The 22837-nt window shown below is 39.8% G+C and overlaps 1 protein-coding gene across 1 annotated transcript; it reads left to right on the forward strand.

The window, feature by feature from the left end:
* The first annotated feature begins 5625 nt into the window (after positions 1-5625).
* UTP23 (UTP23 small subunit processome component) lies at positions 5626-11548 on the forward strand. The gene is made up of 3 exons (XM_004311082.4): positions 5626-5905; positions 9360-9534; positions 10730-11548. The coding sequence occupies exons 1-3, from the start codon at positions 5718-5720 to the stop codon at positions 11111-11113; spliced, it is 747 nt and encodes a 248-aa protein (XP_004311130.1). The 5' UTR covers positions 5626-5717; the 3' UTR covers positions 11114-11548.
* Positions 11549-22837: the final 11289 nt, after the last annotated feature.

Consider the following 22837-nt stretch of genomic DNA (forward strand, 5'->3'; position numbering starts at 1 on the left):
ATTCTTATGACTCAGCATGTGGGTATTTTCTATATGTTTGCTAAAATAATAATTTTAAAATGATGTTTGATCTTCTCATCCCAGTATTTTGATGTATGACTTATCAACTAATTAAAAGAAAGTGATCTCACACTGAAAACATTTGCACAGATTCTAAGAGCGACTTTTATTTGGTATAATATCATGTAACTAATACCTTGTATTGGTGTAATTCAATTATAAATATAAGACTTTGAAATAATATTCTACTGAATTATTGAAAGCCTTGCCACCAGAAGTTCAGTTTCTGCCCTGAAGTCCTCCTGCTGCTTAAAAATATATACGAAACCATGAGTGAAAGGGTTGTCTTCAACATTTTGTTCAATATAAATAAATAGTGTTTTTAGGAACTCGTTTAATGTCATAATCTGACATAATTCTCAATCTTTAAACTCCTTTAAGTAACAGTAATAATATTTGCTTACTTAGAGTAATTTTATAAGGATTCATTAATCTTCTAAAAATGCTTTGATAGGTTAAAAATGAATGACCCCATACAGTATGAACTTCTCTACCAGTTTCAGTTATGATTTAATTAAATTTCAAAGGGCAGTTTGTTATGTATGTATCAAAGTAAAACATTTTGCACATTGCTACCACTTCTTAACTTTTCTTTTTTCTCTACCATTGTATGTTTTTACTACTTCAATTAATGCCACTGAACATTTTGTAGTAAAATCCCAATGGAGAGCACTATGCAGATCTATTGTGTAATAGTAAATTCCTTTCAACTTACCTCACATGGCAGTATTTGTTCTCTGTATAATTTCATTCAAATAAACTATTTAGCAAGCAAATTTGCTAGTCTAATTTTGCAGCCATCTGACAACAGTCATCTGATAACCAATGGTGAACTACTTCCTGATCACTGTCTTGCTTAGAAATATCCTTGACAAAGAGCAATCCCTTGAATTTTTTTTCCAAGATACAGTTTCTCCTTTGTCATTTAAGGAAGAGCCCACTGGTACTAGCTGGGCCAACAGACAGAAATTCTGCCCGCTTTCTTTGATTGACAACTGGGTGACACTAACATTTCCTTGATGTTTCTTGCCCAAGCAGCTGGGGTTCTTCATATTTAACTAACTTTTCCAAACAGGAGATATATCCCACTGACATTCTCAGTTCAAATCAAATTGTTTATACGTTCAAAAGAAACAAATGTCAAGATAACTTCTATAGTATGTAAAATGGATTTAGTTTATTTTACTTTGAAAAAGTTTTTTACCTTTCACAAAACTTATAAACTAGGATTTTGAACCTGTTCAAAGAAAGGGTAATTGTATTGGCAAACACTGACCAACATCAAACTTTTATTGAAAACATCTGCCAATATAAAATTCTCTAATTCTGGCAAGTAGTTTTAACGTACTCTGTCAATTAAGATTGGGTTTGGCTGCATATAAAAGAAACAATTTATCAATGTAGGTTCCTTCTTGGTTGAAAAAAATGTACCATTCTGGTGAGTGATTTTTTTTAATGAATTATTTATTTATGGCTGTATTGGGTCTTCGTTGCTGCACACAGGCTTTCTTTAGTTGCAGAGAGCAGGGGCTATGCGCAGAGTTCTCTTGTTGCAGAGCACGGGCTTCAATAGTTGTGGCATGTGGGCTCAGTAGCTCCACAGCATATGGGATCTTCCCGGACCAGGGCTCGAACCCATGTCCCCTGGATTGGCAGGCAGATTCTTAACCACTGTACTACCAGCAAAGTCCTGAGTAATGCTGATAATGGGGGAGGCTATGCATGTGTGGAGGCAGGGGCTACATGGGGAGTCTCTATATCTTCTTTTCAATTTCGTTGTAAACCTAATACTGCTCTACAAACTATAGTCTCAAAAAATAAAAAGAAAATAATTTTTTAAAACTGAAATAGAAGTTTATTTTTCTTCTCATGTAAAACAAGGCCAGAGGTAGAAAGTCTAGATTTGGAAAGGTAGTTTCGTAGTCATTGATGGCCAGGCTCCTTCTGTTATCTACTTTGCTGTCTTAGCACATGGCCTCCATCCTCAAGTTTACTTCTTGGTCTAAAATACACTGCTAGGGTTCCCTTCGTCACATCCAAATTCCAGGGAGTGGTTAGAAAGGCAATGGAAAAAAAAAAAGTGCTCATCACCAAGTTAAGTTCCTTTAAGCAGCTTTCCCAGAAGTCCCTTGTCACACTTATACTTACATACCCTTGGCTAAAACTTAATCGTTTGACTGTACTTGACTGCACAGAAGGCTGGGAAATGGATTCTCTTTTCTGGGCACACTATTGTCCAGAATAAAATTAGGATCCTATTACTAAAGAGAAGAGATATTGAGCATCAATTTACAGTCTGTGTCACAGTCATTATGTTAAATGTGGTGATTTTGTGGGAAATTTCAAGCAGCCATTAAAAATAATGAATAAGAACTATGCCAACTGACTTGGAGTATGTGTGGAGAGGATTTCCACAAGGATTGTTGGGTAAGAAAAGCAAAATGTACAGAAGTGATAAAATACGATTCTATCTTTGAATAACATAGAGTGACAAAAATCTCTACATATGTATGCATATATGTAGGCAAATAAGTATATGAATATTAAAAAATTACAGAAGTTACACAGTAGGTTAACATGTGTTATTTGGGCAAGGAAGAGTAGATGAATGTCCTGTGTTGTTCCATTGTTCCTCTCGTTATAACAGGCATGTGTTATTTTTCTAATTTGAAAACTGTAAGGATGACTTTTAAAAACGTGGCAGCCTCCAGAACCAACCTTCATAACACCTTCCCCTATATATAAAAACTCACAGTAAGCAAGTCCCAGATGGAGTTTATCCTAGGGGATCTTAGTGAAGGACTAATAAGTCCTCAATACAAACCAGTTTACCTAAGTTGTTTTACATTATTTATTTCAGGAAAATATTTATTTAAAGAATATGTTAGCTGGATAACGTTAGGGAAAATGTTGTATTCCTTTGGAGCTAACAGATGTTAACAAATATTTAAATATGAATATAAGGCAGAATAATATCACAATAGATATCTTTGCTGAATTATTTGTTATACTAGTATTTATGAAATTAAACAAAATAACCTTTATGAATTGTATTTAATATTTACCTATTTAATTCCATTTAGGACATGAATCTTTCATGAAAATTCTTGTTTGGGAATTAGTCATACCTTGCAGGAATAAATCATTTTCAGGTCAACTTGGCTTCATCAAAATTTCATGAAGGAAGAACTTCAAAATCATGTACAACAACATCATATTATAAATTATATTTGATCCAGATGTAATAAAGAATATGAAGAGTATGAAAAAATAAAGAAAAATAAATGAATCTCCTACCTCAACTGAATGTCTATTTGGCCTGGAAAATATCCAGTGTACTGACCTGAGGAAAAAAATAGCAGCTAGCAATGCTGAGACATTACTGTTCCTGCACTCTAAGGTCAAAAAAATTTTCAGTGACTATTAAAAATTTTTAATTAAAAATTTTTAATAATATTATAATAATTTTCAAAGTAAAATTTCAGATTTAAACTTATAACCAAATAGTTTCTCCAATAATGGCAATATTTGGCTTCTGCCTTTTGTTGTGGCCAAATATTGATTTTCCAATACCGGGTCATTTGGCATCAGGCCAAAACGTATTCAGTGGACCATTTAATGAAAATGTCCCATTGGGTAAACAGTGATGCTTTACTGCAGACAGTCCTTCTGGAACACCAATATGCATAATAAATGACTTGGGGATATTGTAATAAATGTCACTTCCTCTCTGATTAGTATCCCTCTCCCTCAGTACTTGTTTTGAATCAGAAATGGGCATATTAAACAAGCACACTAAGAACTTTTCTGCAGGTCCCAGGATCATGTTTTGAGAAACACTGCTGTAACAGAAAATTCTGTTTTAGATTTGATAATCAGCAGTATAGACTGTCTTCTTATTTGTGAAATAAGGGTCAGTTGTGTAAATAGCACTGTCATATACATAGAGCTTGAAAAAAATGCTACAGTCTAGTAAATTAAAAAAAAAAACACAAAAAAACTAGAGTATGACTCAAATCCCTAGTCCTGAACCTCATTTTTCTTAGTAGTGAAACGTGGCTAACAGGATGGAGCTGGTAGATAAATCTGTGAGCCTGTTTTTAAAACTGTTTTAACTGTTTTGCAAGGCTGGGATAGTATATTTTCTGTCTTTGGCGGGATTATAGTCAGAGTGGGGTGTTGGCACACAGGGATAAAGAGAGTATTCAGATTGGAAGGTCATGAGCAATTATACTCAAGAACCATAAATCCAATCCTACAATAACTCTTCATGTCTTCCAATTCCTAAATTTATTTTCAGTTAAATGAAAGCAGTCATCTAAGGGGTGTTGTGCTGTGAATCAAGACAGGGTTAACATTATAGAAGATTTTGGTTCCAATTTCATAAATCTATATCTTCAAATAAAACCCCAAATGCAAATAACACATCTCGATCACTTTGTAAGTTATTTTTCTGCATTGGTTCTTTCTCTCAATCTTTAGCTAAAACGAGATTTGGGACAGATTCCAGGCCAGAAGAAAAAATGCAAAATTCCATACTCCCCATTCTTTGGTTATTTTGCCTAGAATTGAAGTGGATATGTGGCAGTTAGCCACGGGGGAACTCAAAATTTTCAGATTTACTCTCTTCATTAATCAAGTTGAGCAAGTAATTTCTAAACTTTCGGTCAGCTTTGTACCTCCCTGTTAGTAGCCCAGTATGTCGTTCTCCTACCTCAGAGACTATAGACATAAAAAGCGTTCTTAAAACTCATCTAGTCCTGCCAACCTATTTGACAGTGAGGAAGCTGAACCCGTTTCTTGGGGAGTTGCTCAAGGTCAAATGGCTTGGGTGAGGGGCAGAATTAGCACTCTAGTTTAGGGACACTGACTCTTGGAAAACGAAGTTCTTGAATAAGTCTTCCGGAAACACTCCATGCGAGTGATTTAGGATGGTCTCCAGGAGAAGAGGAAATGCAAAACGATGAGGACTTTTTGCCCTGACATTTGGCTCTTCAGTGGGAGTGGTCCTATGGCGGGAATGTGTGCGGGAGGTGAGGGGGAGTGCAAGAATATTTGAACATCAGGCAGGCAACCTGAGTTCCGGTGATAGTTCTGACACTAAAGAACCACGTGCCCTTAGTAAACGTGCTTAACTTCTTTATAGGAAGGCAATCACTACACACCTGCCCAATCATAGTCGCCCAATATACTTTGGTCGCTTTCTTCCCTCATTTGAGAATTATTAACATTAAAGGGAAAAATATAAGGTATATTACCTAGAACAGTGCCTAGGACATATTAAGGCTCAATATTTTCACTGATTATTATTATACCGTGGATTTTTCAGACGCCGTGCCAGGTAACGCGCAAGAGGCAGTGTGTATTTTTTTTAACCTGGACCATGACTGCGCATGTGCGCCTCTAATCGAGCACTTAGTCGTTTTCCCACTTACAGGCAAGCTCCGCCCCCGAGGGCGTGTCCCTTAAAGCGCGGGCACCGGGTAAAGCGCGCTCTCGTTTGGGAGTGACGTAAACCAGGCCCACAGATGGGGCGTTTGCTTCCGGGGCCAAGGGTTCTTCATTTCCGGGAGAAGCCCGTCTTGCCGATAGCGGGCTGTGTGGGTGGAGTTCGCTGCTGCTTTCTGGTCCGGTGGCTCGCTCCGGGAAAGCCAGGCATGAAGATCACGAGGCAGAAACACGCCAAGAAGCATCTTGGCTTCTTCCGCAACAATTTTGGGGTCCGCGAGCCGTACCAGATCCTGCTGGACGGCACCTTCTGTCAGGCGGCTTTGCGGGGCCGCATCCAGCTGCGGGAGCAGCTGCCCCGCTACCTCATGGGGGAGATTCAGCTGTGCACCACCAGGTGGGCCTGGCTGGTCCGGGTGGAGGCGCGGGGGCCCCGCGGGTGCGGTAGAGGCGAGGCCGCTGCTCGCAGGCATCCATTGGGAGCCCTCGAGGGGCAAAGCGCGCCGCCCACGCGGAGCTGACAGTTCAGCGGGACCGCTAAGGAGGGTGGGCGAGTATCTACCAAGTAGATAGACAGTATAAGGTCCGGCGAGTATTCATCTTAACCTGGAGGCTAAGAACACGTGCTTTGCCGTTCGACCTGGTTTCCAGTATTGGGCCCAGTTCTACCAGCTTTGTGATTTCGGACAAGTTACTTAACCTCTCTGAGCCTTGGATTACTCATTTGTAGAAAAAAGCTCGTAACTACTTAACACACTTCCTATAAGTCGGACGAGGTGTAGAGCGTTTATTGGTATCTCAGACCTGTATCCTCTAAGTGATTGCTTGTTGTTTGCATAGCTTTTCCCAGTTTAAGAATTTTTCAAGCTTCACAACTGCCCCATGATGTAATATCTTCGATTCCCAGAAAGATAAGTCAGGACTCGATGTTTCCTAACTTTGTGCAAGGTCATTTGTTTATTCAGCTGTGTTTATTGAGCACCAGCCATACGCCAAGCACTGCTCTAGCAGAGGATAACTTGGTGAACAGGACGATCTCCCAGCCCGTATGGCCAACGAAGTGCATAAATCAACCTCTAATTGGTGTGTTTTGACCCCTAGTTTCCTCACTTCTTCAAACACCTAAGATGGAATCTTGGGGGGTTGACTGGAGGAAAGATGGAATCAAGGAAGGTTCCACAGAGGAGATAACTTTTGAGCCCAGTCACGGTTCAGTTCTGAGGGGAAGGACATTTTTTGAGTGAAAGAAAAGAGAAGTGACTTGTAGGGACCTCTTGAACAAAGGAGTGGAGTGGAGTTGTGAAATGCCAGGGAAAGAGATTAGAGCACAGCGTATATTTGGGAAAGAAGCTGATAAGAAGATAAGTTGAGTCTGCATAATGAAGAACTACTATTCATAAACTTAGTTTTGTTTTTTTTTTTCCTTTGTAGAATATTTCCTTTAAAAAGTGAACAGAGAAAATTTAAATGACCTATAATACCACACCAGTGACTGACCACTGTTAGCATGTGGTGTATCATCCAGTTCTTTACACACACACACACACACACACACACACACACACACACACACACACACACACGAATGGGCTCTTACTCTGCATGTGATATTAATGGCCTGCTTTTCTCACATAACACTACTCCATGAACAGCTTTCTATATTCAGAACTTCATGTGGGTTTCATTCAAGCAGAGCCTCAAATGGGTCATAGTTACCCCCTAAGTTTTGATCCCCATCTCCTTCAGAGCTCCCAGACAAGTTCTCAGATGGTGTGTGCCCCAGAGTTGATTGCTTCTGGCTACAAGCCTTGTCCACTTACCCCTGTCTGCCATAGAAATATTAACATTTTTAATACAGGGCTGTAATATAAAAAAGGTTGAGAAGTACTGCATGAAATTATATTCTGCAGCATTTTTCCCCCTAAAGAATTTATTTTAACTTATGGGATATTTTATACATACACAAAAATAGAATAGTATAACGAAACGTCTGTCACCCAGTTATTGCAATTATTTACATGGCCATTCTTTTTTTTTGGCTACCTCGGGTGGGTCTTAGTTGCAGCATGTGGGATCTTTCGTTGAGGCGTGCAGGCTTCTCTCTAGTTGTGGCTCGTGGGCTTAGTTGCCCTGCAGCATGTGGGATCTTAGTTCCCTGACCAGGGATGGAACCTGCGTCCCCTGCATTGGAAGGCGGATTCTTAACCACTGGACCGCCAGGGAAGTCCCAACATGGTCATTCTTATTCATTTAAGAATAAGTTACTGCTAGTTTATTTTAAAGCATATTATTGTCAATTCTTGGTGTGTATCAAGAGATAAATGCTATCAGACCTGATAAGTATCTTCTAGAAAAGATAACTGCAGCTATGTGAGGGGTAAGTTGGAGAAGCAAGAGAATGAAGAGCAAGAAGAAGAAGAAGAAGCAAGAGAATGAAGACATGCACGTTTTGTTTGTGGTTGTCTAGTCAAGAAATAATGGGAGCCTGAACCTGAGAGAGGAGAGGTGGGAATTTCACAAGGAGACGTTACAGAGGTAGATTCCAACAGCTGAGATAGGACTACCACTGATGGGGTAGGGGCAGGGGTAGGAGTGAGGAAGCAAAGGTTAAATAGGATTTCTGATTTCGAAACAGTATCTGAGAAGATAATAAATTCAAAGAGGTAGCAAGCCCTGGAGAAGTCTGGAGGCAGGAAAGTAGTTTGATTTTAGACATCGTGAATTTGACAAAGAGCTGATGGCGGGCCATCCACAAGAAATATTCAATAAGTAGTTGGCAATTTAGGCCTGAAACTCAAAATGGATGACTTTAGAAGCAAAATCTATTAAAAAAATCAAAAACTAATGGTGTGATAAAGCGGGTGAGGCAAGGTAGAATCAGGCAAGGGCTGGCTAAGGTTGAGAAATCTTTGACTCAGTAGTTCTCGTCGTAATGTTTAAGAGGAAGTACCTGGGGAGCTTATTAAGATGCTAATGTTTGACTCCACAAGGAGTTCAGATTTGGGGATGAGAAAGGAGCTAGAAATTAATATCACTGTGTCATTCCGATAGGGGTAGTTTATAGATGACACTTTGAAAAACATTGCCTGATATTAATATGAAAATGCAAAGTGAAAGAAAGTTGTGATTGTTTTTAAACACGCCAGTGACTTGAGAATGTTTACTTTTCTAAGCTGAAAATATTCTGAAGGTGCACCGATTTGCACTTGAAGGAGAAACCTGTAGCACTGTGGTTGGTCCAAAGCATCTATCGTCAATCTACTTAGATTCACATTTCAACTCTACCTCTTATTAGTTGTTTGAATTTGGGCATGTTACTTGAAATCTCTCAGAATGAGGTGTTCTAAAATAAGGATAATTTTACAGTAAGCTGCCCTCATACTGTATAGCACAGGGATCTCTACCTTATGCACTGTGCTAATCTGAATGGGAGGGAAGTCCAGAAGGGAGGGGATATCTGTATGTGTGTGGCTGATTCATTTTTTGCAGTGGGAGCTAACACAACATTGTAAAGCAACCATACTCCAAGAAAAATTAATAAAAATAAATAGAATAAAAGTAGAAAAAAAATAAAGTAAGCTGCCCAACTTTGTAGGGCTGTTTTGAGATAAGCGAGAATTTATGTAAAGGCAGTTAGCATGCTGCCTGCACATAAATGCTCAGTACATGTTAACTGTTTATTATGTTCCTTCTACTTGGTGTATGCATTTTTCGGGTCTTTTAAGAGTGAAATGCTTAATGTATGGTTTGTAGTTTAAAAAGAAGAATTGGGTATTTTTTTTTATTATTTATGTGAACAACAGATATGCGTCTGTTATAATTGTGAGCTGCTAATAACTTCTTTTTTTCAGGTGTGTGTTAAAAGAGTTGGAAACATTGGGAAAGGACTTATATGGGGCAAAGCTGATTGCACAAAAATGCCAGGTTCGAAACTGTCCCCATTTCAAGAATTCAGTGAGTGGATCAGAATGTCTGCTTTCCATGGTGGAAGATGGGAATCCTCACCATTATTTTGTGGCAACACAGGTGATACCACTTTTAAAACCAGAGTCAATCTTAATTATTTCTATTTATACTCCATATGGAGCTATTTATCATTAGAAAAAATTAGGTGGAAGTGGTTTTAAGTGTTTCAACTTTTTAAAATGCACGCTTTCAGGTTAATTTGTAGTCAACAAAAGCAATTGTCATTTCAGAATTTGAGGAGAGAACATTAAGCATAATGATTTTCTTCTAAATTACTGAAGTTTCCTTTTGTAAAATAAAAATTATTGACAGATGTGATGATATGTTTTGGGGCTCTTGAAGGGAAGGGAAGTAGAGCAAAGATTTTACATTTTATGTTTATGCATGTTTTTTCACGTTCCCGTGTTTCATATTATTTCTTAGAAAGTCGTGTTTCATATTGTTTGAGACTATACCACCAGTATGGAACTGTTTCAGGCTTTTAAAGACTGGGAAGCAGGGGAGGAGAGACTCTCAGGGTCAATATTAATGAATAAGCTCACACACATACAGATTTCCTTAAATTTGCTTGTAGGATTATAAAATTACACAGTTAGAAGCAGAGCTGAGTCTAGAATCTGAATCAGCTAATTCCAACTTTATTTCTATTCTTTCAATCTCTGTGAGCATTCTTTTTTTTTTTTTTTTGTGGTACGCGGGCCTCTCACTGTTGTGGCCTCTCCCGTTGCGGAGCACAGGCTCCGGACGCGCAGGCTCAGCGGCCACGGCTCACGGGCCCAGCCGCTCCGCGGCATGTGGGATCTTCCCAGACCGGGGCACGAACCCGTGTCCCCTGCATCGGCAGGCGGACTCTTAACCACTGCGCCACCAGGGAAGCCCTCTGTGAGCATTCTTGACCCTTTCTGAAACATATCTCAGAGTAGAAATGAGGACCATCACCTAGTATATTTACCTTTGCATTAGTTTGTAATTCGAGGTCCTAGAAAATTTATGGTCTTAGAATATTGATCAATATAAAATATTGATAAATCCCATTCACATTGTTGCCACTTAACTGTGGTCAGTTTTTATGTTTTTCTTCCTTTCTTTATCATAAAATATACTCCCATTAGTAAGACCTAACTGATTTGAAAAGTAAAACCTGGGATCTCTTTTATTTTCAATATAGCCCACTTTAAGTTCTTAGAAATCTCTTTAAGGCATCTGATTCAATTGATATATTTGAAGTAAATAGTTCTATTTTTGTTTTTAATAGGATCAGAATTTGTCTATGAAAGTAAAGAAAAAGCCTGGAATTCCTCTCATGTTCATTATTCAGAACACTATAGTCTTGGACAAACCTTCTCCAAAAACAATTGCATTTGCTAAAGCAGTAGAGTCAGGTCAGCTTGTCTCAGGGCAAGAGAAACAAAGTATCAAGCAACTCAAAGAGGAACAGGGTTTAGTAAAAGACCCTGAACAGAGAAGAAAAAAAAAGCGCAAGAAAATAAGTGGCCCTAATCCTCTTAGCTGTTTGAAGAAAAAGAAAAAAACACAGGATACAAACTCATCTGCCTCTGAAAAGAAAAGAAAAAGAAAAAGAATCCGAAACAGATCTACCTCAAAAATACTTTCTGAAAAGCAGAATGCAGAAGGGTAATGAGTCCTTTGGATACTTTTAAAGACATGCAAATATGAAAATGAATTTCTTTTTGAAACTGTGGAAGTACTTATGTTAAAAGACTAAACTTATTTTTGTAAATGAATATTGACCCACAAGCCTTTGTATAAAATTATTTGTTAAAAAAAAAAAAACCCAGAATGGATGGAGTTAGGTGTGATCATGTTCACTTTTCTTAGAGAATTTGGAGGTTGTTTTTTAATGTAAAACTGTTGTCTCTTTCTGTCTTACTGCTGCCCACCACCCTCCAACATTATATGCAGATAGTTTAAAAAAATCATATAGTACCAAAACACTTGTGACAAAAAAGAGGTAATCCCTTTTTCACATTCACAAAGGAAACTTTCTCTTTCAACTCATGTAGTGGTTTTAGAATTTACATGTACATTTCCAAATAAAATGAATCTGCTGCTACCTTTGGATCTGCCCATTATTTATTGACTTCCTACTAGAAAGAGTAGAAATTTTGCTTACTTATTTTACTCCACCATTTTTCTAATATATTAATATTTCAATCTTTATACATCCCAAATTCAGTATTTTCATTTTGATGACTATAAACTCTGTTTACCGCTAAACCAAGTAGCCTGCTATGGTTGATTATGTTACTTTTTTGTTATTCCAGAAGTTAATAATGGTCTCATTTTCTTCTAGCCTCTGACTTGATCTTACTATATTCTCCAGTAACTCTGGAAAGGATCTCATAATTTTCAATATAATATCAGGTCATTTCTTACCCCTGGAATACTTCTGGAGACAGCCCTCTGTCCTCCAATGTGGAAAGGTTTTCTGCCAAGCATGTTGCTCAGCTATCACCCAGACATTTCCTGTCCTTATCCAGAGAATCTACTTTGTCACTTCTGTAGCCTAGATTCTTCATTCTACTCATTCTTGATTTCCTCTTCTGCTGTGGTGGAACATAGAGTGTGTAGGAGGTACATTTTTTGAGGCTCAACCAGTGTGTCTAAACCTGTATTTTTTGCACTCATAATCTAGCAAGATAAAGAATTCTTTGTTGAAAAATCATTTCTCTCAATTTTTCTTGAGAACTTAATTGTTTATAAGGTCCTAGGTAGAAAAAAATCCCTTTTTTTGAGTTCTGGAGGACGATTTTCTTTTAGATGTAACTGTTATCTTAAATGGCAAAAATTCCAAAATAATACTCTTTCAGGTTGGCTTTAAATGTTACTTTAAAAATGTCTAAAGGTGGGGCTTCCCTGGTGGCACAGTGGTTAAGAATCCGCCTGCCAATGTAGGGGACATGGGTTCGGTCCCTGGTGAGGGAAGATCCCACATGCTGTGGAGCAACTATGCACCACAACTACTGAGCCTGCACTCTAGCGCTCGCGAGCAACACCTACTGAGCCCGTGTGCCACAACTACTAAGCCTGCGCGCCTCGAGCCCATGCTCCACAATGAGAGAAGCCACTGCAATGAGAAGCCCACGCACCACAATGAAGAGTAGCCCCCCTCGCCGCAACTAGAGAAAGCCTGCATGCAGCAGCGAAGACCCAACGCAGCCAAAAATAAATAAATTTTAACAAAACTGTCTAAAGGGTTAATTCAATTAGGAATTGAATAATCAAGCTTTTCTTTTTCGGCCCCCTCCCCAATTGTTTTAATCATCCTTCAGGCCAAAATTAAAGTAACCCTGTAAGTTTGAAGTGTAAAGTTGTCAGATTGTTCAGTAGCTCCTTTCAGCTGCCTGTGATACCTTCAAATAGTGTTTCTAATCTGTATCCTTAGAATATCATGATCATGTATGAAGTACGTCATGAATAAGTTCTTATTTATGGCTAAAATAAATAACTTCTTAAATATGAGAAAATTCAGATTTATTCCTGTAGAAATGTCATTCTCAGTTGAATTCAAGAGGTGCTTTTTTGGTGGAAGGTGGAATTTTAGCTTTACACCAGGAGGACCACACAGGCTATATTACCTGTCAAGCCAGATGAGTGTTTTCTATTGTCATTTCATGATTCTGGTTTAAATTCTTAATGGTAGGAACATTTTTTTCAAAGGAAAGCAAAGGTACTGGAAAAAAGTGAATATAGTTCTGTAGTTCTTGTGAGGAGAAATAACTTTTCAATCATGACAAGAGTTAAGATTAGCAAATCAAGTGTAGATGAAGTGATAAAGCAAGTGAAATGTACACTGATGATACTTGTTTCAATATCAAATGCACAAATTTTAGGTATTTTTAACAAGGTTTATATTTATTCAGTGCTATTTGATTGCCTATTATTAGAGTCCAAACTGGAGAGCTGGAAAAGTCAACTCACTTTTATAAAATAGTAATTTTTAAGTTAAAATATAAAAAATAAAATGCAGGGACTTCCGTGGTGGCGCAGTGGTTAAGAATGCAGGGGACATGGGTTTGAGCCCTAGTCCAGGAAGATCCCACATGCCGCGGAGCAACTAGGCCTGTGAACCACAACTACTAAGCCTGCGCTCTAGAGCCCGCGAGCCACAACTACTGAAGTCCGCGTGAAGCCTTCCCCAAAGGGACCTGTGGCCATTTTCTAGAGTGAATGTGCTTTGGGGAATAGAAATATCTAGAACTTTTGGAGATTACTACACCCTGACTCTGAATTGATGCTGATTGCTAGGGTTTCAAAATGCAACTGGTCCAACATTCAAAATGGAGTTTTATGGTGGTCAGGTGATAAATTGAGTTACATGCCAAGCTTGAATCACAGTAGGTCCGTGAGCCCACCCTGTGTTTTTTCTCCAGTTCCAGAATGTGCAACTTAAAGACATACTAGGCAACTGATTGTGTCCCTGTATTAGCTCTCATTTATGAAGGGTCATTAGAGTATGAAGGGTCAAAGGGAAGCTATTGGAATTTCTCTTCCCTACCAGGATAGTAAACCAAAAGAATAAGACATCTTTGGAGGGATTGCAGGGATTACTACCATCACCAAATACTTGAATGATGCAGAAATGTTGACTCTTATTTCATCTCCATTTAACACATCTATTTGGTCTGTGCAGAAGGCAGATGGGTCTTGAAGCATGACTAGATTATTTTAATGTTAATCAGAGGGTAACTCATTTGCAGGACCTCTTCCAGATGTAATATCTTCGCTGGAACAAATCAACACAGCTCCTGGCACCTCATGTGGAAAATCCTTTTTTTTTTTTCTCTCCTTCTATTTTTAACAATTTGCTAGGACCACCACCAAAAATCCGTTTGTTTTTCCTTGACAGGGTCAATAGTATACCTTTACAGTCTTGTTTCATGCTAAGTCAGCTCATTTGCCTTCAGCCATAGTATAGTCTGTGGAGATCATGAGCATCTTGATATTCCACACAATGTCACACTGACCCACTACATTGATGGGATTATGCAGATTGACTCTGATGAGCAGGAAGGTGCAAGTACTACAAACATGTTAGTCAAGTTAGGGACTTGGAAAGAATAGGACTGGAAGATTTGTGAGAAAGATGTGTGGTGAAAAAGTATATAGATGGATCTTTTAGAATGGGCACAAAGTATGAAGATAATTGTGTCACATGTGAAAATCCATCAATAGGCATTCACTACAGAGGAGGCTCTCAAAAATCAGGTGGACAGAATGGCACTTTCTATAGATGTCAGTTAGATGTCTTTTCCCGCCGCTGAGTGCTTGTTCACTGGGCCCATGAAAAAAGTGGCTATGGTGACAAAATGGGGACTATGCATGGGCTTCAACAACATCCCTGACCTAGTTATCACTACTGCTGAGAACAACACAGCCCACAGTATGGCACCATTCTGGTGGGGAGGGGAAAGGAACCCGTCAGCCACCTGCTGGCAGGTTGATTACACTGGATTCTTTCCATCATGGAGGGAATAGAAATTTATCCTTAATGGAACAGAGTCTGTTCTGTATATGAGTTTTCTTTTCTTTCCCATAATGCTTCTGTCAGTATCACTTAACAAAATGCCTGTTTGCCATCATGGTATTCTGCCAACACTGCTTCTAATCAAGGAATTTGTGGTATTAAATGGTCTTGCTATAATACATCATTATGTAAGTAATGCCAGTTTGGAGACAACACCTTGAAAGGATGGATATTCTCTTACAAGATGCAGTATAAACTTTGAACCAGAGGTCAATATATGGTGTGTCTCTTCCATACCTAGAATACATGGGTCCAGGATAGAAATGGGAGGAGATCCTCTCACTATTACATTTTATAACCCACTCAGAGAATTTTTGCTTCCTCCCGTCACAACTTTGAGCTCTGCTGGCTTGGACGTCTTGTTTCTAAGGGTGAAATGCTCCTACCAAGGATGCAACAATAATTCCATTCATTTGGAAGATGAGACTGCCACCAAGTCATTTGGGGGTTTCTTTCTTATGCCTCTGAACCAACAGGCAGAGAAGAGAGTTACTCTACTGGCTGGGATAGTTGATCCCAATTTCAAAGAGCAAATTAGATTCCTGCTACAGGCTGAGAGTAGAGAGGACTATTTCTGGAACTGAGGAGAGTCTCTAAGATGCCTCTTATTACTTCTATATCTGATAGTAAATGTTAATAAAAAACTACTACAAACAAAGAGAGGCAGAACCACAGTGTATTCAAACACTTCAGGAATGAAGGTTTGTGTTGCTTCACCAATTAAAGAACAAATTGAGGTTCTGGCTGATATCAAAAGAAACATGGAACACATGGTTGCAATAGCCAGCCTCCAAGATGGTGCCCCCAAATTCTCACCTCCTGGTATTCATAAGCTTGTGTGTCCTCTTCCACACTGGAGAGAGCTGACCCATATAACAAATACATACTAATACTATGGAAATGATGGCATGTACCTTCTGAAGCTAGGTCCCCAAAAAAAGTAGCTTCCATCTTGCTCTTTTTTTTTTTTTTTTGAGGTACGCGGGCCTCTCACTGTTGTGGTCTCTCCCGTTGCGGAGCACAGGCTCCGGACGTGCAGGCTCAGCGGCCATGGCTCACGAGCCCAGCCGCTCCACGGCATGTGGGAACTTCCTGGACCGGGGGAGGAACCCGCGTCCCCTGCATTGGCAGGCGGACTCTCAACCACTGTGCCACCAGGGAAGCCCCAGGTGTTTTTTTAATTTTTATTTTTGAAGTATAGTTCATTTACAATGTTGTGTTAATTCCTGCTGTATAGCAAAGTGACTCTGTTATACACACATATACATTCTTTTTTATACTCTTTTCCATTATGGTTTATCCCAGTATATTGAATATAGTTCCCTGTGCTATGCAGTAGGGCCTTGTGTATCCGTTCTATACATAAATAGTTTGCATCTACTAATCCCAAACGCCCAGTCCATCCCTCCCCCACCCCCTACAAGTGTTTTTTATTTGCAGTTAACTTTACCATTTGGTCTTCAGAAACAGAATTTCATCTGGGACTGAGATTGAAATTGAGAGGGTAATTAACATAACCTAAAGACAGCTACAATGACCATTAGGATTTTGCATCTTCTCATTTTGTGAAGAGTGTGAGGATACCTTCATTTGTATGAAGGACAGTTGCATCATGTTAGGTGAAACAGGGAGTTAATTGTTTGAAAGTTTACATGTGTAAAGAAGGGTGCATACGGATGCTGAGTAGCCAAAGGGGTGGCCTGTGCCAGCTCCAAGCCCACCTTTCTATGCTCCACATTGTGGCACTGGAGCTGGAGCTCTGCAAACCACAATTCTCTGGTGGCAGCTTTTTTGTAGCTTCTGCCACTGAGGGGCGCTGAGGCAGGACCTGGAAGGAGGATGGAAGAAGAAAGGACATGCTTCTTCCTGTGAGCTTCCTGTAGACTCCCTGACTGCTTGGGGCTCTTGCGAGGGTCACTTCTTCACTCTAGCAGCTGCAGTTTCTTACTAACACGGTCCCTGAATCCAATTTGCAACACTTGCAGAAACAGCTTTATTGCATCCACCCCTCTCCCCCCACCAGAGAGCCAGACATCAGCACTAAGGGGCTGGAGCCCATTCTGCTGAGATGTGTGTGGGTACCAGACCCATGGGGCCCCTCCTCGGAGCTGAGAGACGTCTGCACCGATGGGTTGGAGTTTGCCTTCTCCGAGGTTTCAACTCCAAGGGCTGCTTCTCCACACTTCTGTTTTAGTAATTCTCACCTCTTCCGTTTTATCCCCTTGCTTTAAGGGCAGAAGCTGCTTCCTGCAGTTGCTGTACCTCCAGGAGCTTTAGGGTTCTCTTTCTACCTATTTAGGGTCCTGGTCAACAACTTGATAATTAATACATGCTTATATTACATTATCTCTTTCACATGACTGGTGTGGTTTTCCTCTGCGACTAGGCCCTGTTCTAATACAACGTTTCCAATTAGCCAGGCCTGATTCAGGTGTTTATTCCGGCGCTAGGGGGGAGGAGGTCAGCTCTACTCAAATTATATAGACTGAGAGTGGATGAGGGATAGTCCTCATGAAAGAAAAAAATGGGGTACTATTATAAAGAGAGGTGAGAAGGGATCAGGCAAAAAAATCACATCTAAGCATTAACATCATCTTTAAAGATTATAAAAGAAGAAGTTTTCACAACCTTTTTCTCCCCTACGAAAACCGCCCAAATAAAATTATTGTGAAGGTGAAAAGACAAATGGAAATTACATGTCATTTCATACCCAGTAGGATGGGTTATAATTAAATAGACAAGAAATAACAAGTGTTGTCAAGGATGCGGAGAAATGGGAACCCACATACATTGCTGGTGGGAGTGTAAAATAGTGCAGCTGCTTTGGTAAACAGTCTGGCAGTTCCTCCAATGCTTAAACATAAAATTACTGTATTATCAGCAATTCCTTTCCTAGGTATATACCAAGAGAAATGAAAGTATATGTCCACACAAAATCTGAACACAAAATTCATAGCAGCATTATTTATAATAGCAAAACGTGGAGACAATACAAATATCCATTAACTGACGAATGGATAAATAAAATGTGGTATATGCATATAACTGTCAATAAAAAGAAGTGAAATAGCAATACATCCTACAACATGAGTGAATCTTGGAAATATGCTAAGTGAAAATAACCAGTCACAAAATATATATTGTGTGATTCCATTTATATGAAATGTTTAAAATGGGCAAATCTATAGAGACAGAAAGTGGATACCTAGGGGCTGGAAGAGATGACAGGTGGATAGGGGATAAGGGGTGCAAGGTTTCTTTTCAGAGTAATGAAATATTCTGCAGTTGACTCTGGTGATTAGGTGTACAATAATGTGAATATATTAAACGATTGAATCTGTACACTTTAAAAGGGTGAATTGTGTTATGTAAATTATGTCTCAATAAAGCTGTTAAAAAAGTATATATACACAGTAGGTATACAATACATACTTATTCATGAATTAGTCATACAGCCAAGTGGATGGAACAAAATATGCTTCTGCACTCTAGATGTTTTTAAGGGGCAGCTAAAGAGAAAAAGAAAACGTATGAATTGTTTCCAGTTTCTTTAAAGGAAAAGCAAATTACTGACCAGCTCTCTGGGTGCTAAGATTTCATTTCTTTTTCTCCCGTGAATTAATCCCTAGTGGCTTTCTGCCAGCTTGCTGTTGTTCCCTGTTCACTCCCTGATGTTTTCAGAAAGATGCCATCATTCCGTTTGGTGGCCAAGATGTTACAAATCATCTAAACCTTTCCACAGGTAGTAAACGCTGAAAAGAGACATCTTCCAAATGCTCATCACTTTGCACACTACTGTACAAAGATATATAGTTCAACTTGATGTGAAAATGACAATCCCCACGTAATGAAATATTTGTAATCTCCAAAACTGAATTAGCAAATGTCAGTATTTTACATGGTGAGCAACCTGACCATGGTGCTGTTTAGCTGTATGATGCAATAATGTTCATAGTGGCACTTAGAGAGTTTTCTACATTCAGAAAGAGTAGGGCATGAGAGGAAACTGTCCAGGAGTGGCACGGACTTTTAGAAGAGCCATGCTTGTTGTTAGCATGCACTGTCCACATTGGTGGCCCTTAAAATGGTGGTGAGCCCAAACAGCTGGGCAGGTAGGTAGCATCCCTGATCCTGAAGAATTCCGGGTTTTATGTCTCAGCATCATTCCCTCAAACAATACATTTAGACATGTAGAGCTATCACTAGGCTTTTCTTTGGTTGAAGTTCAAAGAAAATGATCTTACTTTACTCTTGTTTTCTAGTAGTGCTTGACGTCATTTCTGGCACCTAGGTGCTTACTAAATGTTGAATGAGTGAGTGAGTGAGTGAATGAATGAATGAATCAAATTGGATGAAATGAATTCTATTATTATCACCTGTATTCCAGGGTCTCTCGCCTTCCTGACTCGTGACTGTCAGTATCACGCTGTTTCTTTTATATGTGACAAAATAGGGGCCATCTACCTTTACTTGCCAATATAGCACATACAGTGCTCCACCGAGCCCTTTAGCATTTGGAAATAACCAGTAGTTAGAATAAAGAATCTAACATTTTGGTGGAAAAGAAGAAATATTTAGAAATATGTTTGGCAAAATATCGTGTATCCTAACTGAAATATTGTTAATTTCATATACCTCTAAAAGTTATTGACTACTTTCCCCATCACTCTGTTATGAATTATTCTAAAGTGACAATGTACGTGTATGGGGGGCATTGAGTGTGTGCACTTTGATTCAGTGTCCTTCCTACTCTGTCATTATCCTTTGCACTGAAACACGCTCTGCTCTGACATCCTGAAAAGACAATTTTGTACCATCCCTCATTATTTCTCACTGCAGTGAGAAAGTACTTTAGTCTCTTTGGATGTAATGTCCTTTCATCATGTAGTGTTACATGGTCCCTACCATGTTCTGGCTAATACACTCTGGACCATCTGAGATTTTGGGGGTGACTTTGGAGAAGTAACAAAAGGAGCAGAAGAAAGTGACTTCGCTAAAACTGGAAAAGGGAATTCAGAAATATGTATATACACAATCAGTATGAGAAGCAGAATGCTGTGGGACAGTGGTTCTTAGCTCTGTGCATCAGAATCATGGGGAATAGTAGAAACAATGAAAGATGTCCAACTCCCACCCGAGAGATTTAGGTTCCTTTAAACCTGGTGAGAGATCCAAGCATTTGTGTAAATTAAATGTTCTTCACGTGTTTCTAATGTGCAGCCAGATTGAGAACCTCTGGCGTGAAAAAGAACTTGGGTTTGGGAGTCAGGCAGTTCTAGGTCCAATCAAATGGGGCTTCTCTCGGCCTCAGTTGTTTTAATGGGTAAAACAGGGTAAATATGGATTGTAAATAAGATAGTGTCTGGCCTTTAGTATATGTTCGATAAATAGTGCACAGCTTATAATGGAATACCATGCAGCCAATAAAACTTGTATTTTCGAAGGCTACTTAATGATCCAAGAAAACAAATGTTTGTTCCCTTGCCCCCATTCTCTCTCTCTTTCCCTGCACTGCCAACTTCTGCAGGTACATGCCTGGGTCCTGCCTTCCTTCCTAAGGACAACACACTTCAGAGCAGTCTTTCTCATCTCTTGGTTGCAAATTTTTTTCTCATGAGACCTTTCAGAAAATGAAATGAGAATCTCTAAGGGAGGTGCCTGGGCTTCTGAATGTTTTGAAAGCTCCCCAAGTGATTCTAATGTGAAATCAGCATTCAAAATCACTTAATGGAACAGTGGATCTCAAACTCAGGCGAGCATAAGACTCATTTGGAGATTTTACTAGAACTCAGATTTCTGGGTCTTAATCTCAGAGAGTCTGATTCAGTAGGTCTGGGGTAGGGCTCAGAATCTGCATTTTTAACAAACTCTTAGCTCCTAAGACCAGGAGCATCAGCTGGGAGCTTGTTAGAAATGAAAGTTGAAGAGGCCTACCCCAGAACTACCAATCAGAATCTCTGGGGGTGGGGTCTAAGAATCTCTATAACAAGCTCTCCAGGTGATCCTAACCCCTGGTAAACTTTAGGAAGCACGCATTAGATGAGAAGAGAACGCCAAAGCAAGACGCAGGGCACCACCAGGAATCTGGGAAGGTCACCAAGACTTCGAATGTCCAACCTGGGACCTGGAGTCTGAGGCTAGAGCCAGAGAAAACACAAGGAGTAAGTATAAGGGAGAAGTGGGTCTTCTAAGGAAACTCAGGTGACATTGCCAAACCAAGGGGAACAAAGGTTAGATAAAAACATAGCCATCCCCTACAAATATGGAGGGGAATATGGAATTACGGCATTTGTTTTTGAGGATGAAACAAAATGATGCAGGCAAAAGTGTTCTTCAGTGAGTGTCTGGCACATAAGTACTTAGTTATAGGAATGATTTTTTATTAAAGTAGCATTGGGGGCAATCAGTTTAATTATATTAGGAAATATAGCCTTTGTGCTTTATGTTTCTGGTGTTAAAAGTTTAAAGAAAATAATTTAGGTAATACAAACTTTAATACCTCGTGAAGGGGACAGTCCCCTTTTGGAGAACTGCAAAATGGGGTGAAAGGCAGAAAACGTTAATAGGATAAAGAATAAGGAACAAGGAATTGAAAAATAGAAAACATCTGATTGGCTGGGGCCACTTAGTCGACCTTGTTGGGGGTGAGAAGGAACAAGGAAATACGTATAGAGCCCAGAGTTGGCTTGGAGTTGGGGGTTGGCTGACTGGATATACTGCGTTTCTGCTCAAGCAGAGCATTTACAGGGACACAAAAATGATCTAAGCTTTGGTTTGCTGACGTGGCACCCTGGGGAGGAGCCACTCCATCTTGGGCCTAGAAATTTATTTCAACACTGGGTTTTACGGTTAGGTTTGTTACTGACCAGGGTTCTTTGCCTCCTCAGTCAATAGAGCTTGATCAGAGGCCAGACAGGAAATTCAGGCAAGGCTTTATTGGGACCCCTGCTGCAGCAGCGGGGAGCGAGATCAAACAACAGGTTCCCTTGTTTGCTTGCTCCCCGAGGGGTGGGGGTGGGGCAAGCTTGTTACTTTTTTTCTTTTTTTTTTGCGGTACGCCGGCTTCTCCCGTTGCGGAGCATAGGCTCCGGACGCGCAGGCTCAGCGGCCATGGCTCACGGGCCCAGCCGCTCCGCGGCATGTGGCAATCTTCCTAGACCGGGAAACGAACCCGCCTCCACTGCATTGGCAGGCGGACTCTCAACCCCTGTGCCACTAGGGAAGCCCTAGCTTGTTCCTTGTACGCGGTGAGGGTAGGGGTGTATCCAGGGGGGTTGCCCACCCCTTAGGTGTTGGTGGTCTGTGCAGGGAGCATGCGCAGTGCCGTGCTTTTGCTGCTGACCCCGTGTTGTGCTCCGAGCTCTTGAAAAGTAGCAGTTGGGTTTTTTGGTCTCTTTCTATCTTTTGTCCAGAGTTTGCCCTAACTGCGCAGGCATGCAGTTATTTTTAGTCCCACGTAATTTCCTTGTATTTTGTTGCTCGACGTGTACCCAGGGGCAAGCACTGTAGCAAAGGGGCCCAGGTCCCAGCCTGTCTCAGGTATACTGGCCATCTCAAGTTAATTTTTGTGTATGGAATGACTTACAGATCAAATGTTATTTTTTTTCTATATGGGTATATGTAGTTGTTAAAGCAGCCTTTTTAAAAAAGACTTTTCTCATTAAATTAGCTTGACTGCTATTTTCCCTTTTTTTTTCAGTTAGCAGTTTTTCCTTTTATTGAGGTATAGTTGATTTACCATTATTATATTAGTTTCAGGTATATAACATAGTGATTCAAAGCTTTTATAGATTATATTCCGTTTAAAATTATTGT

Source organism: Tursiops truncatus, chromosome 17, assembly GCF_011762595.2.
Source record: "Tursiops truncatus isolate mTurTru1 chromosome 17, mTurTru1.mat.Y, whole genome shotgun sequence".
Classification (NCBI taxonomy): domain Eukaryota; kingdom Metazoa; phylum Chordata; class Mammalia; order Artiodactyla; family Delphinidae; genus Tursiops; species Tursiops truncatus.